This window comes from Euwallacea similis, chromosome 8 (genome assembly GCF_039881205.1).
Source record: "Euwallacea similis isolate ESF13 chromosome 8, ESF131.1, whole genome shotgun sequence".
In the NCBI taxonomy this organism is placed as follows: Eukaryota; Metazoa; Arthropoda; class Insecta; order Coleoptera; family Curculionidae; genus Euwallacea; species Euwallacea similis.
In genome coordinates, this window is record NC_089616.1 from 49562 (window position 1) to 64049 (window position 14488).

The following is a 14488-nucleotide window of genomic DNA, read 5'->3' on the forward strand; positions in this document are numbered from 1 at the left end:
GGTTGTTTCCACCCCTGTTAAAAGATACTTCCAATTTAATAAAAAACCGCAAAAGAACGCCACCCTTAAAAATAAAATGCACGTGTTTTAGTATATTTACGTATTTTCTGTTATCGCCGAAATATCGAAGGTGGTTCATTTACTAATTAGCATACTGTTTTGGAATAGTGGTTAAATTAATGTTATATATAATTGTTCAATAACAAGTTTCATCAATTGCATAACTTTAACTGAAATCTAACGCGGTAAAAATTTTAAATTCCTACTTCTTTCTGTCATCGTCAAGAATACTTCCCCTAATAAACATCTTGCACATTTAAAGGTGGCAGAATCTTTTTCCCTGCATTCAGGTTGGAACCACAATTTCACATCTTTTGGTTTTGGTTTTTATGCTCAAAAGACAGGCAACTATAATACGTACCTTTCTACAAAAAAATGTAATATTCAGTATGTTTAATTATACACAAAAATATTGAAATCTCAACAATCTTGCTTGAAGTGATTCAAAACAATATAAATGATGTGATCGTTTATGAAAAGACTGCTTTGCGACAGTACCAAAAATAAGTTTTAATTGTGTTAGAAAAAAGAGAAATTAATACCCATACCCACTACCATACAAACTAGTAATAACTAGTTTGTATGGTCTGTAAGTATTAGAATAGGTATTGGAAATTTATTCAAAACTCCTTCAACAACAAGTTTCTTTTCTTTCTTACCTTCTAGTTCCTAGTTCCATAGATATTCTATCGATCGAATGGGATGACAACTTTCTTGTTTTTTCCTTCTCAATTTTAAATGACACAATATTTTCATTTAAAACGTAAAATTTTAAGTGAATTTCCACATTTTAATTAATGTAAATAAACAAACGAAGAACTCACAGTCCGATTACTGAAGAATGTCCTTATTGTCATGTACAATGTACAGAAAATTACCACAAAGAAAAAAAACTGCACGCGCATACCATTCGGGTTTACAGATAACGCTACAAATAAAATATCAACAAGTAGATTTCTTAACGATAAAGTATATTTATAATGAGTAAATACATTTCTTCACTTCAAAGAAAAATTCATCGAAAAAGAAATCGGAGGCTCTTTCGGAATTGAAAATTTCACATATCATGTTCATTATTAATATGTCTATGTCAGGTTACTATTTTGTGGAGAAACAAAACACAAGTTTAGGTAACACTTCTTTATTTCTCTAGAATCGGGAATCGAATGTATTCCTTCTCTTTAAAATGGGTGGGAGTCACTCCATGTGCATCTGCTTTTCTTCCAAAGGACTGACACCATACCTTCAACATTCTTCCCACGCTTGCATCCCTTAATCATCCTCTTCGCATCTCCATATGTTTTTAGGCAAGATGATAAACAGACTTTTATCTTTTACCACAAATAATTTATTTTGACTAATACAAGTTTAGTCCATTTCTAATTTACAATAGGACACCAGCAGGTGCCTGTGACATTCCGCATATGCCCAACGATAAGTTACAACATTATGAGACATGTTTTTATTGCACTTACATTAAATGAGTTGATAAGCAACCCCATATTACTTTCATTATGAAAGCTCACATGTACAATAAAGAGAAGAAAAAAATCAATTTATTTGATAAAATGCGAGGCTTATATTTCTATGTTCCATAACGCATTCCGATGCGTAATCGTGAAAAATTGACCCAAGTATGTCGGTGCCATCATAAATTTAGCGAATACCCCTAAGTAGACAGGCAGACAGATTCTTTGTATTGGTAGGACCCTATGTAATCGATCGGGGTTCTGGTTTTCTCGCTATTCTGTCAACCAAAAACATCCATTATCATTCTTTATGGTATGACTTCCAGGAACCCCGGGAATAAAGGACACACTTGTGTTTAACATGCAAGGGGGGCAAAACGGGGCCAGCGGACAAAAAGGAAAAAAATGAAAGTTGAGGAAGGGAGAATAGTAATTATCGAGAGTTGAGATTGAGAGGTCTGGCCCCGGATTGTCACGTTTCTCATCCTTTTGATTAACATACGGTCTACCTTTTGTGAAAGAGATCATTGGCACAAGACATTTGTCACCACATACGGTAGTCAGTAAATATTCGTGTAAATATAAATTAGTGTAATCTTAGTGACATTCGTTCTTAGTAATAAGTTAGTGGTATTAAGTGACTTTTTCTTGTATTTGATTTGCGATTCATGGCTTCTGGAAACAATTCACCTTCTGGTCTTCCGACAAGTATTAAAAATTGTGTAAATTTTTAAAATCTTACAAAATCTAGCACTTCATAGTACTAGATGGAGAACTTAAGAACGTTTGACTGAACCAAAACTAAAGTTTGCAAAATTTGAATTAATCGAGGTTTGCTTCGATAAAACTGATTATTTGACTAATAACCATCAATTTATTACCAGTCGTTTGCTAATATATAAAAATGTCAATTTGATGTTTTTCTCATGCAATAAAATTGTATGTTTGTACAAAAAGTGTATTAGATGCGATTTAAGCTACAATATTTCTCCGACCTATAGAAAAATGAAAGGTTCTCAAATTAAAAAAAAAAACACTGCATATTTATTTCACCCAGTATATAATGATAAAAACTTCTCTAAAAGGGTAAAGACATCATGCGATTCTTAAAGAATTAGTCTAGAATTAAATACGTCAAAATCGGGCAATAAGTTTAAAAGTTATTTAACATCAAAGTTGTTGCTTATCGTGCGTTAATTTTGTCTAGGAATTTAGTTATAATATCACCTTTGATCCAAATGAATCCTCTTTCAATACCCAAGAAAACCCATACACTATCTTCATTGTTTATGGCATTCCGCAACTTTGTGTTCCTCTTCTGTCTCAATCACGTCCAACCAAATTTTATTTACAGCTGTGTCGTCTTCATAAAAAAACTCACTGAAAGGAATAAAAATGTTGAATTTGGTATTAGTGTACAAATAATCGTGTGTAATGTGGCAGATCCGACTTACAGATCCCAGCAGCCAATATTTGTTAGTTTCACTACCCATTGGATATTAGAAGCCAAAAATCAGTTAGAACTAATTTTTTGTATTTATCGTTGTTTACACCGTTTTTATGTATTTAAATATACCTTACACCATGAAAAAAATTAAAGAAACAGGAAACATGAAAAAGATGTAACGCGGGTTAAATAGACATATTTTATACATTTAAAGCAGATTGTTAATTTTTTTAAATAAAAAAAGTGACATAACATGATCTGTACGACTACAAATCTTACCTGTCTATTACATGTTTAGTCAATACGTTATCCAGATATCCCATCCTGTATAATTTCTTTATACCGTAACTGGCTGCTAAATCTCTGGAATTCTTTTTATTGATGCCTTCATCCAAGCACGTCTGAAAATAATTCGTGTCAGTTTTCTTCTTCAATTAGTTCAGTTAACCAGCTACATGATGAATTTAAATAATGTGTTGGAACATTGCCATTATTGAGTACAAATTTCGGGGTAATCAAAATTTAGAAAATAGCATAAAAAACTTCAAGTTATTGTTAATTAAAAAAATGTTACCACTTTTAGACTTTCGACATGTTGAAAACCGTGTTGTCAAGTTATTTTTAGTTTTTGAAATTTGACGAAAAACTTTCGATAGAAAATATTTCAAAATTAAAAAATGCATAAAAAATAAGACTCACATTGTTTATTTATTTAATAATAAGCCTTGTTGCATAGAAGAAGTTAGTAACAAAAAAATTCATTAATTTTTTTTAATCAGATTAATGCTTTTTGAAATATCTTCAATTGAACATTTGATCAAATTTACATATCATTCGTGAAAAGTTCGACATCAAAAATAAATTTGGACACACACCGCGTACGGCGTATTAGACCTCCAAAAATAGTAACATTTTTCCCATTTAACTGTACAATAAAAGTTAAAAAATCTTTATAACTTAAGATACAAGCGTAAAAAAATAGTATGGTTAGGTATAAAATTCGAAAGGATCGAAACATTTACTCAAAATTGATATTAATAATACTTACAACAATTGGTTTAGTACCAACTTCTAATACGGAATATGTTTTCCTATTTTCTAAAAAGTCTATGTAATGTATTTGGAGACTTAATAACTTTCCAAGGCATAGAATTTCATCACCTGGAGACATTGATCTCGAATTACTTCCTTCTTGATCAATTTTTGATTTGATTGAATCTTGATCTGATGAAGATTTCTGTTGAATTTGAATCTTCTGTTGAAAGAAAGTTTCAACTTAAATTAGTAAAATCGACACCTATCCATTTTCAGATAAACGTAATAAAAAACCTGGTTGTTACCTGCAAGTGAAACCACTACACTTTTTCCAAAATGATTAAGCATTCTATTAATTTTATCAAATGTAGACTTGATAATTTTCCTGTTTTTTCTCTTTGGCTTTTTGTTGGATGCAGGTACATTTGCGCTTCTGTCTTTCACTTCTGATAATTTTAATAGCCACGATAAAATATTTTCAACAACAAATTTTTTAGATTTTCCTTTTCCCGTTGCTTCCAAGTCACCAACAGTACATTTAGTAGTAAAGATTTTTTTATGAGATGGACCCACTTCATCAATTAATTCAAAGGCGACGGGTAAGGCTCTTTTTTGAGGGGCTTCGTGTACAAGAGATATTGGTTACTTTATGGATTCTTTATTAGATTTATAATTGTCGTCTACTGAAGAAAAACATTATTAAATTTAGACACATTTTAAGAGTTTTGTTCTTACCTCCATGAAGACAATCAAATGTATTCTCATTTTATTTCAAATTTTCTAAGGCTTTAGTCGCAGCAGCATGTTTAGCACTTTGAACATTGTGAGCTGTACCAAAGAACCTGTTTCCATTTATTTCCACATTGACAGTAAATGGACCTTTGGTATTACTCTCATCCTTTATGATATGTAGTGTATCATTTAAATATATAGTATCATTCAACTGTTTTATATAAGACTTTCTCCTTAGAAAGTCAATATTGTTTTCCACCACTGAGAATTGATCCTATATATACAAAAATAATTTGCACACTAAGTACTGAAAATAATTTTGAAAGAAAAAATCTGTACTTACCAAAACAACAGTTAACACTTTATAATTAACAAATAATCCCAATTTTGCAGCTAAATTGTTTAAGACAACTGTTGGTGTTAAAACCTTGGCATCTGTATCTTAATTAGTGGATGCACAAATGTTGTGTTTCTCATTGCTAAATTAGATGCATTCTGTCATGTCTTTTTAATACTTTTTTGAACAGCCGTAAAAGATTCATTGTTCACATTCAAGTAAAGTGATACTGTATATGTCCTGTTATATGCTGGATTCTAAAAATAGTTACCAGTCAATATGTTACTTTGCAACAAAATATATAGGTGTGTTTTAAGTTTCAAGTATTGAACAATGGTGTCTAAACTTGCTTCCTACTGAATAAGTTCATATGAATAACTAATAACATTATACTGTGCTAATTCATGGGTAACTTATTTGCATCTGAGTTTGAGATGTTATGGAATTTAACAAATTCTAAAAGGAAAGTAACAAGTAAAATAAAAGTTCATATTTCAAATTAATTCAAATTCATAAAAATGTAACTTCACTTGCCAACCTAAATTGCTGTTACCTATGAAATGAGTTTAACAATAATAATATCAATTAACTTATTTATTCATTTATGAATTATTAGTATTGTAGAAGGACAGAGAGGAATTTGAATCAATAAGGTGCATAACTTAGTTTCATAAAATTGCTTTCTAATTTCTAATGTAAGATTTTCATTTTCTTTATTTTATAACTAAAAGGTGAAAACTAATCCATTTTCCTAAATTATATTCATATAATTTTAATTGAAAAATTTGTCTGGTGAAAAATACTTGCAATAATCTCCATAAGTACATTGCAGATACTTTTTCTGCATGTAAAATGATAAGTGCACTTGATGATGATGACAATTTTCCTTATATTGGTAGATCCGAGAGAGTTGAGTACACAAAAAATAAGAGAAACGCCCGTTTATAATAGTTCAAAGGTTTGGCACCAAAGGGCACAAAATTGTAACCTCCAAAGAGATGAATCTGACAATCCAAATACGACGAATGAGTAAATCTAACCTGTAAATAATTTTTTTTTGTTGCCAGTATAGGCAATATCTCAAATATTCATAGGCAGCTACGCAGCCACTATTAAATGATATAAACAGAGAGACAAGTTAGAGATTTAATTTTCTCCACAGTCATTTAATTATTATCAAGTTTATTAAAATACTAACGCATTTCAGGGGCTTTAATTGTAACAATATCTCTCTGAATATTTATGTCATTCTCAGTCAAGAAAAGTCAGCTGCCTGGAACAATTTAGAAGTATACAAAACGAGTCTTAAGTAATGGTACATCGAGAAATTCTAATTTCCCCAAATGGAAATAGTACAATTGGAGTACATTTATCTTATTCCAAAAGTTAATATTAAAGAATATAGAGGGGGTCACAGTTGATTTTTTTTCATTTTTGTCTTTAAACTTTTGAAAGAATCAATAGAATTTAACTAAGACTCGTAACCAGTTATTTTTTAATATGAAAAACTCAAATATAATATCAATTTGGGTTTTACCCATAGAGGGCGCCATTTATGTTACATAAATTAGTATGTTTAATGTCCTTTTATTTTTTTAATTTTTGTCTATGAGTAGATTTCGTTTTTATTGACTCGTTTTTATTAAATATCTACAGAAAAAACATTGTATGGCCAATGTCTTGTGTTGGCGAGATATGTCCATTATCGCATTATATGATAAAATAAAAAACGCCACACACAAAAATTCTAAATAATAACAAATCTATATAGATGGTGGATAAATTTTGATGTTGATATAGTATATTAACTAAGGGGGGAGTAGCTAAAGTATATAGGGTGTATTATACAGAGTGGGCCAACGAAAACAAAACGGTTCAGGTTTAGGGTTCTTAAGATCACTAAAAGAAAAATCGATTGCACACGTGAATTTATTTGTCGAGAGAGAGATCTTTTAAACTTATTTCAAAATCCCTAGAGCAGGGTGCTATTCACCCTTAAAATCTTAAACGAAAAGTGAAGTTGAGTGACACCTTGTTTGAAAGGCCTTTCAATTTTCTTTTCAATGATGCCAACTTTGTGACTTAAGATATCATTTTGACATTTTAAATTAGAAATTTATTCATTTCATTTACAAAGACGCTTACCATTAAAATTATTTTAATAAATATTCTAACTGCTGTCCATTAACTTCCATGTAGTGACTCAAGTTCTTCTCAAATCGATGTCTCACATTATTGAAGTCATTCTGGTGTTATAAGATAACACTCGTAAATAATCTGCCACCATAAATCTTGTAGACAGATTGATTGAATAGCATAGGTCTTAGATTTTAAGTGTCCCCATAAAAAGAAACCTAACGGAGACAAATCTGGAGATCTTGGTGGCTATTTAATAGTACCCCTTTTACCAATCCACCTTTCTGGAAATGCTTGGTTTAAATACACTCGCACCTGCTGTGCATAATGCTGAGGAGCGTCGTTCTATTGGAACATTATTCGATTTGGTAAATAGCACTAATCGTTTTCCATTACTTGAATAATAGCGAGTTCGATTGCATTTTCCAACAGATTCAAATATATTTCTTTATTTAGGGTGCTAGGTAGAAAAACGGGTCTAACTAAATGGTCTCCAAAAATATCAGCCCACACGTTCAATTTTTCAGGATGTTGCGTGTGTCTTGTGAAAAATTCTTGGATTTACATCATTTCAGTAAAGACAGTTGTGACGGTTTACAATTTTATTGACAAAAAAAAGCATTTGTCAAAAAAATAAACGTTAAATAGTAAATGGGAATCTTGATTTGCTTGATCGCTAACAACTTCGCAGAATTGCAGTCATCTGTCAAAGTCATCCTCGTTCAGCTTTTGCACTAATTGAATTTTATAAGGACGTTATTTATGTTTTTTTTAATATTCTTCGTACGCTAGTTCGCTGTACACCCGATACTTTACTCAACTTCCTCGCACTTAATGTTGGATCTTGAGTTACGTGACCTATAATAGCTATTTCCACTGTTTCATCGATTACTTGATTTATATCACGTTTTTTGTCAAGTACCGAACCAATTTAGGTAAATTTTTGCACTAATTCGAGAACGTACTTTCGATTAATATGTTTATCTAGATGCCGTTGGTTAAAAATTTCAGCGAATCTGTATGCAGACTTATTATTTGAATATAATATTGCAATAATTTCAACTCTTTCAGCTGTAGGGTAAACCATTTTTGTACAATTCAAAAAATACAGTACAAATCACTGCTTTACTATCCTCTAGCGTAATACTGGCTAATGCAATCATTATAAAATTTTTTGTTTATGTACATTTTAAATTTAGAGATAAAACGGACATTCTATTTTTTATTAAAATTTATTGCTTTGCAAACATTCCGTCAATTCAGTTTATTGCCTTACATTTTCAATTTTTAATTTAATTCAATGCAATTTTAAAAGCGTTTAAGTTTCGACGGAATAAACATTGTATAATTCATAATTATTAGTTGGATAGCTTGAACATTTAATTAAGTAATACTAAAATATAATTATTAAATTATCTTTTTGATTTTGCAAGATTCTTTGTAAATGAAATGAATACATTTCTAATTTAAAATGTCAAAATGATACGTCATGTTACAAAGTAGACATCATCGAAAAGATAATTGAAAGACCTTTCAAACAAGGTGTCACTTAACCCCACTTCCCATTTAGATTTTAGGGGTGAATAGTACCCTGCTCTAGGGATTTTGAAATAAATCTAAAAGATCTCTCTCTCGACAAATAAATTGACGTATTCAAGCGATTTTTGTTTTAATGACATTAAAAACCCTTAACTTGAATCGTTTCGTTTTCGTTGACCCACCCTGTATATTTCAATATAGATGTGTATGAACGGCAACCGTGCAAATCAAATGTATTTCTGAAAAAAAAACCATTATATTCACACAAATCTACCAACAATACAGGTTCAGCAATAGGCCATTTGTGTAAAATTGTTGAGGTGTGATTGAAAGGATGAAAAAACGCTTTTCGATAGGAACACCAGGGAGTCTTTCAATTCCAAAAGAATGCTGAGACCGAATTTTTTAACTACCGTCATGACTCCTACGCCCTATTCATTTAATTTCTTAACGGGCTTCTTTCTATTCTCTTCTACTACAACTGCAAGACAGGTTTCAGTTAAAGCTTGTATTATAAATACATTTCATAAGAAAGAAAAAGAAATGCTTTTTATAACAATCACATTTTTTAAAATATATTAAAAATAAAAAAATATTAACACAATATTAAAACAGAGCGAAAAATCTACTTACTTTAATTTAGATTTTTTTTATTACTATCACTCGAAACACAATATATCGGGAGTTATACTTTATTGCTGCTACCGATAATTTAATATATTACAATATTTCTATACAATACGCACTGTATTTATATGGTTTGCTTTGAATTAATAATCACAAAAATATACGTATATTTTACTCGAAAGGAAAATAGTGGTTAACCATAAAGGTAAATTACACAAAAAAAAACCAAACAAAAAATATATCACTTAAACCATAATAGTTGATAACATTCTAATATTCTATAATTTTTTTATTAAAGATAATCCATTCAGGACTAATGTATAAACATAGATCGATGCCACATATACTATATTAAACCAGGAACCCTTACACTGGCGGTCTGGTCGCAATGGAAATCGTACATACCCTTAAACAAAGGATATCGGTTTCCAATCCTCCATGTATATTACTTTTTTCATTCACTTTTCAATTCCTTTTATGACCTGCGCACAACGCCCATCTAACAATCACAACTGGCAAAAATAACGTTAACGAACATACTAACTACTCCGCTAATGCTAACGTTGTTGAGCCAGAACCCGCTTTGTTTTTTTACTCCCCTTCCTCTCTGGACATTCCCACAGAATGTACTCTGGGGTGTTCGCCATGCCCTGTGCTTCGTCTCCGCAGAACCAGCAGTGATCACTTCCTTTCACTCCAATTTTTTGCAGGTATTTACCGAACACATCGTGCCCCATAAAGACCTGCGACAACACTTACCCCGACCTCATCCACTTGCACTCGAACTATCACTTTACACTAGGTACGAACACCTTCGTCTATCTCTCATACTTCACCAGTTCCTCTCTCTCACTCGTCTAACGCCTATTCTCTCACCTCACCTCTGCACTCTCTGCTACGCTCTCAGATCATTCTCTTCTCCTCCACCCGTATCCACACCGGCAGTATTTTGGCCAACACCAAAACCGCCGTATCCGGAGCCGTTCTATACGCATACGCCACCTTGATTGCGAGCAGTCTGTTTGCCCGTTCTAGGGCGGCGTTGTGCTTTCGGTATGCCATCTCGGTATGCCACACGGGAGCCGCATACAGCAGGGCCGACACTGCCGTCGTCACCAGCAACCGCCTCCTTTCAAACCCCAGTTTGTTCATCCTTGGTAGGATCCTCTCTAATTTGCGGATGATCCCACCCACCCTTTCCATAGTTCGGCAGACGTGTTCGTCAAATTTGGCGTTCCTGCCGAACCATATACTTAGGTATTTCATACACTCACTTGTCTCATCGCACATATCTCATATCGCACTCCATTCACTCATAGACTCATGCTTCACACTTTCCTCCTGCCAGTCAGAAGCATCATCTTGCGAGGCGGCAAACCCTCCTGCGCTGCTCGGCGACCCTCCTCTCCTCTTCGGACTCGTCTACGTCAACTGTCAGGTGGAATCTGGCACGACCCAACCGGAGAGCTCGAGTCGGGCTATGCGCGCTTTGAGATTGCATTCTCCTCGCGTAAAATTTTAGCAGTGCAAATGTTTTAGCAATAGCAAATGTATCTTATTAAAGCTTTAATTCATTCCCCGCAAACATAAAACGGTATAACCTAAGCCAACAAACGCATTTTAACCGCACAATTCTTTCATCCACTTTGTGTTAATATACCGAGCCAGGCATTATTCTAATTTAAATTCCCTATTTTCCTCCTGTTTCGGACTCTCTCACTAATTCACGGCTGAATATATTAACTCCTCAATTTAATCACAACATATTAAATTCATTTTAGGTATACGTCGTTTTCGCCGGTGATGTTGAAGATTAATATTCTTTGGGTGCCTCTAGTTGGGAAATCCTATCCAGGATGAAATTTGAAATTCCAAAATAGTATGCTGTTGTTGAAGGTTTCACTAAACAGATCATTTCACTCCAGTAACCAAAAAAAAATTGTTTAATACTCACAACATAAGCCGGAATAATGGCTGGATTCTTGAAGACCGTATTGATTGCATCTGGGGTGTCCCTTTTCATAGGGCGTCCGACCCAAAACGTTACCACTGTAATTGAAATAGAGAATCCATTACAGTCGGACAAAGGAGCGAACAGTGCTAGTCTAGACCATGGAAATTAATTTGCGGTTAACACAAAAGAGTTTTAATAAGACCGAGGTACATGAATTTTGTTTGGCTTTAAAGGCAACTGGAACATGTACCTTTCAATATTGAAGGCATTCTACTTACCCAGGGCCATAATTGCACACGTAATTTTTGGTGTAACCTTTAGAGGTATCGTAATAAAAGGCAAATCCGCAGCCAATTAGGTTGGTTTCAGCCCACAACATCTGAAACAGAAGATACGCAATTAACAGAGAAATTTTGATTGATGTTTACTCTTGACCATAAGTTTAAATTCGACTTTAAAATTGCATTTTTAATTAAAAATCACTTTATATTTTGCTGACAGCAATGTTAACAGAGCACTGGAAGGACCGGCTCTAAGAAAGACATTTTCGCTGAGAATGGTTACCGTAGGCTGTAAGTTACTTCACTTTCAATTTTAGTAGGGCATGGACTTAAATTTATCCCGTTATGGAGCTCCATTTTCTTGAAATTATTAAGTCCATAAATTGTCACCATGCGACCTCTTCCATCTTTGAGTTTGCCATAATGTTTCCTGCACCCTTCAGAGATCCTTTCGGGCAAATTACCTTCTTTTTAGTTTTCTATTAAACATATTGGTATTTATGGAACCCATTATAAAATGCAGGGTTTTATGTAACACGCGGTATTCTGTGGATCGAGCGATACGAGAGAGAAAACTATACATCCTAATTAGTTTCATACATGATTTTCTTTTTTTAAGCTATCTAAAATGAAAAAAAGGAACGTCCCTATGCTTTTTTTACATCAACTTTAAATAATTGAAGCTTCCCTTGTGCCTCTTCCTTTTCTTATCCGATTCTGCTGTCCCTAAAGAAGGTAAGGGTTTTAGAAAACTCACCTGAGTATAATGTCCAGTTCTGCCTCGTCCAATTCCTCCAAAATTAAATAGTTTGTATTCATCGAACCATTTGCGAATGGCGTTCGGAAAATCTGAATCAATATCTTCGTAAGTGGACGGGGGCTTCGTCGTCCACGTCGTGGCGATATTTTGGCCGACCGGAAACCTGGCTGGAAATTAAAATACTCTTTTTTCCCTCCATGTCCGACTACTTAATATACATTTAATTCAACCAAAGAAGGAGTGGTTAACCGGGCAGAGTAATTTGCCGACAGGTATTCCAATCAGAGTTTATGTCATCGAAAAGCCTGCAAGAATGTTTTTCTTTTGATAATTTTTTTAAAACTATTAATTAGTACAGTATGAATTAAACATCCTCTAAGTTGTAAGTATCATCTGGTCTTTTTTGTGCTGATATAAAATAAAATTCAATATTTTACCAGGTTTGTTAATAAATTTGATTGATTAAGCATTCCATTCGAAATTGCAATAATTAATTATTAGAATTCTAATAGCATTCGTACCTCTTTAATAAATAAAACAAAATAAACCTTACGAATTTCGTGCGATTGATGCTAGACTGACCACGTAAGAATAAAACTTACAATTATGCCGACCTTCATCGTGTTTTTCAGAATGACAAGAAGCCGCCCACCATTGCGCACGATTTGCTAACTCGTCGTCCCATTTCTGCAAAAAAGGCCCATGTAAAAAAGAAACGTTATCAAATTATATTTCCTGTCCATTTTATTTTCGGAACTTTCTCTCATTCGTAACAAAAAATCACTCCATCCAGAGAAAGGCATGTCAGAAAATATATGTACATACAAGTATATAGATAAGATTCGTTTTAAACGAAAAGGGCCTTACCATTTCCATCATATTGGAGGCTGGTGGCTGACCCCAGATCTGACCCAATGCGACACTTTGTCTTATTTTGTTGTGGTAATCTATAATCATTTGCTTCTCTTGAGATGTCACTCCATTTGCTCCTGAAGGAATTATTATAGGAAATTAGTACAGGAGGGGAGGGTGAAATACGATAGAATCTTACTTAGGATTTGTCGTTGACAAGCTAATGTTCTGGAGATACATGCAAAGCCGAGGAATGAGAGCAATAGGCATGATAAGCAGGACAACATTCTGAAGAAGTATGGTATCATACAGAGATCTGTTCTGGATGATCAGCTGCTTCCTGTTCTAAAAACAAAATAATCCAAAATCAGGCGGCATGCTTTTCTAATATATTCGCATCAATGCATTTAAAATTGATTTCACGTTATACTTACATTCTACAGATGCATACATATAGAAAAGTAGATTAGAAACGTTGACACCATGTATGTCAGTAACGAATCCTTTGAGGATACATGTTCATGTAGTTTTCCACTTGAAATTACCTCAGCTATCACCTCCTGAAATATTTACATGGAGTTCTGAAACCCTTTGTATAAATGTGGTTTTAAAATTCAGAAAATAAAATTCTCTCAGGAGACTGTTACGCCGATGATAGACTTTAGATCCTTCAAAAAATCTTGCAGTAACTCAAACAAATTAAGCAACGCGCCTAAACATGCTTCAGGAAATCTTTAGAAAGTACTAAAACAATTTGAAATAAGGATGATCATTCTCGTGTAAATTACGTAAATTATATAAAAAATTCGTAAGCTGTATAGAATAACGCCATTTACTGATATTATTGAGAGATAAGCTGTTTGTTGTATATCTTATGATTTATTTTGTTGGATAATTTGATTTTTTCTTGTGTTAGTTATCTATTTTATTTCTTAGACATGCCACTTATTGCGCAATAAATTTAGGAAGTTTCTATTTACATTGCGGAAAGTCAGTAGGTACATCGAAATTTAAATATTTTTTCTTCATAAAATTAATTTTATTACAGATTTATGAAAATTTGTTATTAAGTACCATATTTGTTAGGGCTATGAAAATCTTAACAAATAAAATTGCAATTTATATTCATATATTTATAATACGTTAATAACAATTTCATCTGAACTTTACTGAGAAGTTTAAAAAATTAAGCTGTTAAGAGTTTGGTCTGAGGTCGATCCAATGCAGGAAGGATCCAAATTCACCACACCAAGGATAAA

General features: G+C 33.0%; 2 protein-coding genes and 1 pseudogene across 2 annotated transcripts; all 3 read right to left on the reverse strand.

The window, feature by feature from the left end:
* Positions 1–2771: 2771 nt before the first annotated feature.
* LOC136410507 (double-stranded RNA-binding protein Staufen homolog) lies at positions 2772–5899 on the reverse strand (annotated as a pseudogene).
* A 3287-nt stretch (positions 5900–9186) lies between these two features.
* Positions 9187–10672, reverse strand: LOC136410508 (uncharacterized). Its single transcript, XM_066392699.1, has 4 exons — positions 10322–10672; positions 10142–10180; positions 9923–10070; positions 9187–9236 (listed from the first exon to the last, which is right to left on the reverse strand). The coding sequence occupies exons 1-4, from the start codon at positions 10670–10672 to the stop codon at positions 9187–9189; spliced, it is 588 nt and encodes a 195-aa protein (XP_066248796.1).
* A 260-nt stretch (positions 10673–10932) lies between these two features.
* LOC136410223 (venom allergen 5-like) lies at positions 10933–13591 on the reverse strand. The gene is made up of 7 exons (XM_066392275.1): positions 13429–13591; positions 13245–13366; positions 12980–13064; positions 12375–12544; positions 11615–11715; positions 11337–11431; positions 10933–11284 (listed from the first exon to the last, which is right to left on the reverse strand). Exons 1-7 carry the CDS (start codon positions 13535–13537, stop codon positions 11196–11198), a joined length of 771 nt encoding a protein of 256 aa, XP_066248372.1. The 5' UTR covers positions 13538–13591; the 3' UTR covers positions 10933–11195.
* Between the last annotated feature and the right edge of the window lie 897 nt (positions 13592–14488).

Coding starts and splice junctions, on each gene's coding strand:
- LOC136410508 (XM_066392699.1), bottom strand. CDS start 10,672: ATGTGCGATGAGACAAGTGAGTGTATGAAATACCTAAGTATATGGTTC. Junction 10,071..10,141: donor TGCAAGTGGATGAGGTCGGG/GTAAGTGTTGTC, acceptor TTGGAGTGAAAG/GAAGTGATCACTGCTGGTTC. Junction 9,237..9,922: donor TAGCATTAGCGGAGTAGTTA/GTATGTTCGTTA, acceptor CCTGTCTTGCAG/TTGTAGTAGAAGAGAATAGA.
- LOC136410223 (XM_066392275.1), bottom strand. CDS start 13,537: ATGATACCATACTTCTTCAGAATGTTGTCCTGCTTATCATGCCTATTG. Junction 13,065..13,244: donor CCTCCAATATGATGGAAATG/GTAAGGCCCTTT, acceptor CCTTTTTTGCAG/AAATGGGACGACGAGTTAGC. Junction 11,716..12,374: donor GAACTGGACATTATACTCAG/GTGAGTTTTCTA, acceptor CTTCTGTTTCAG/ATGTTGTGGGCTGAAACCAA.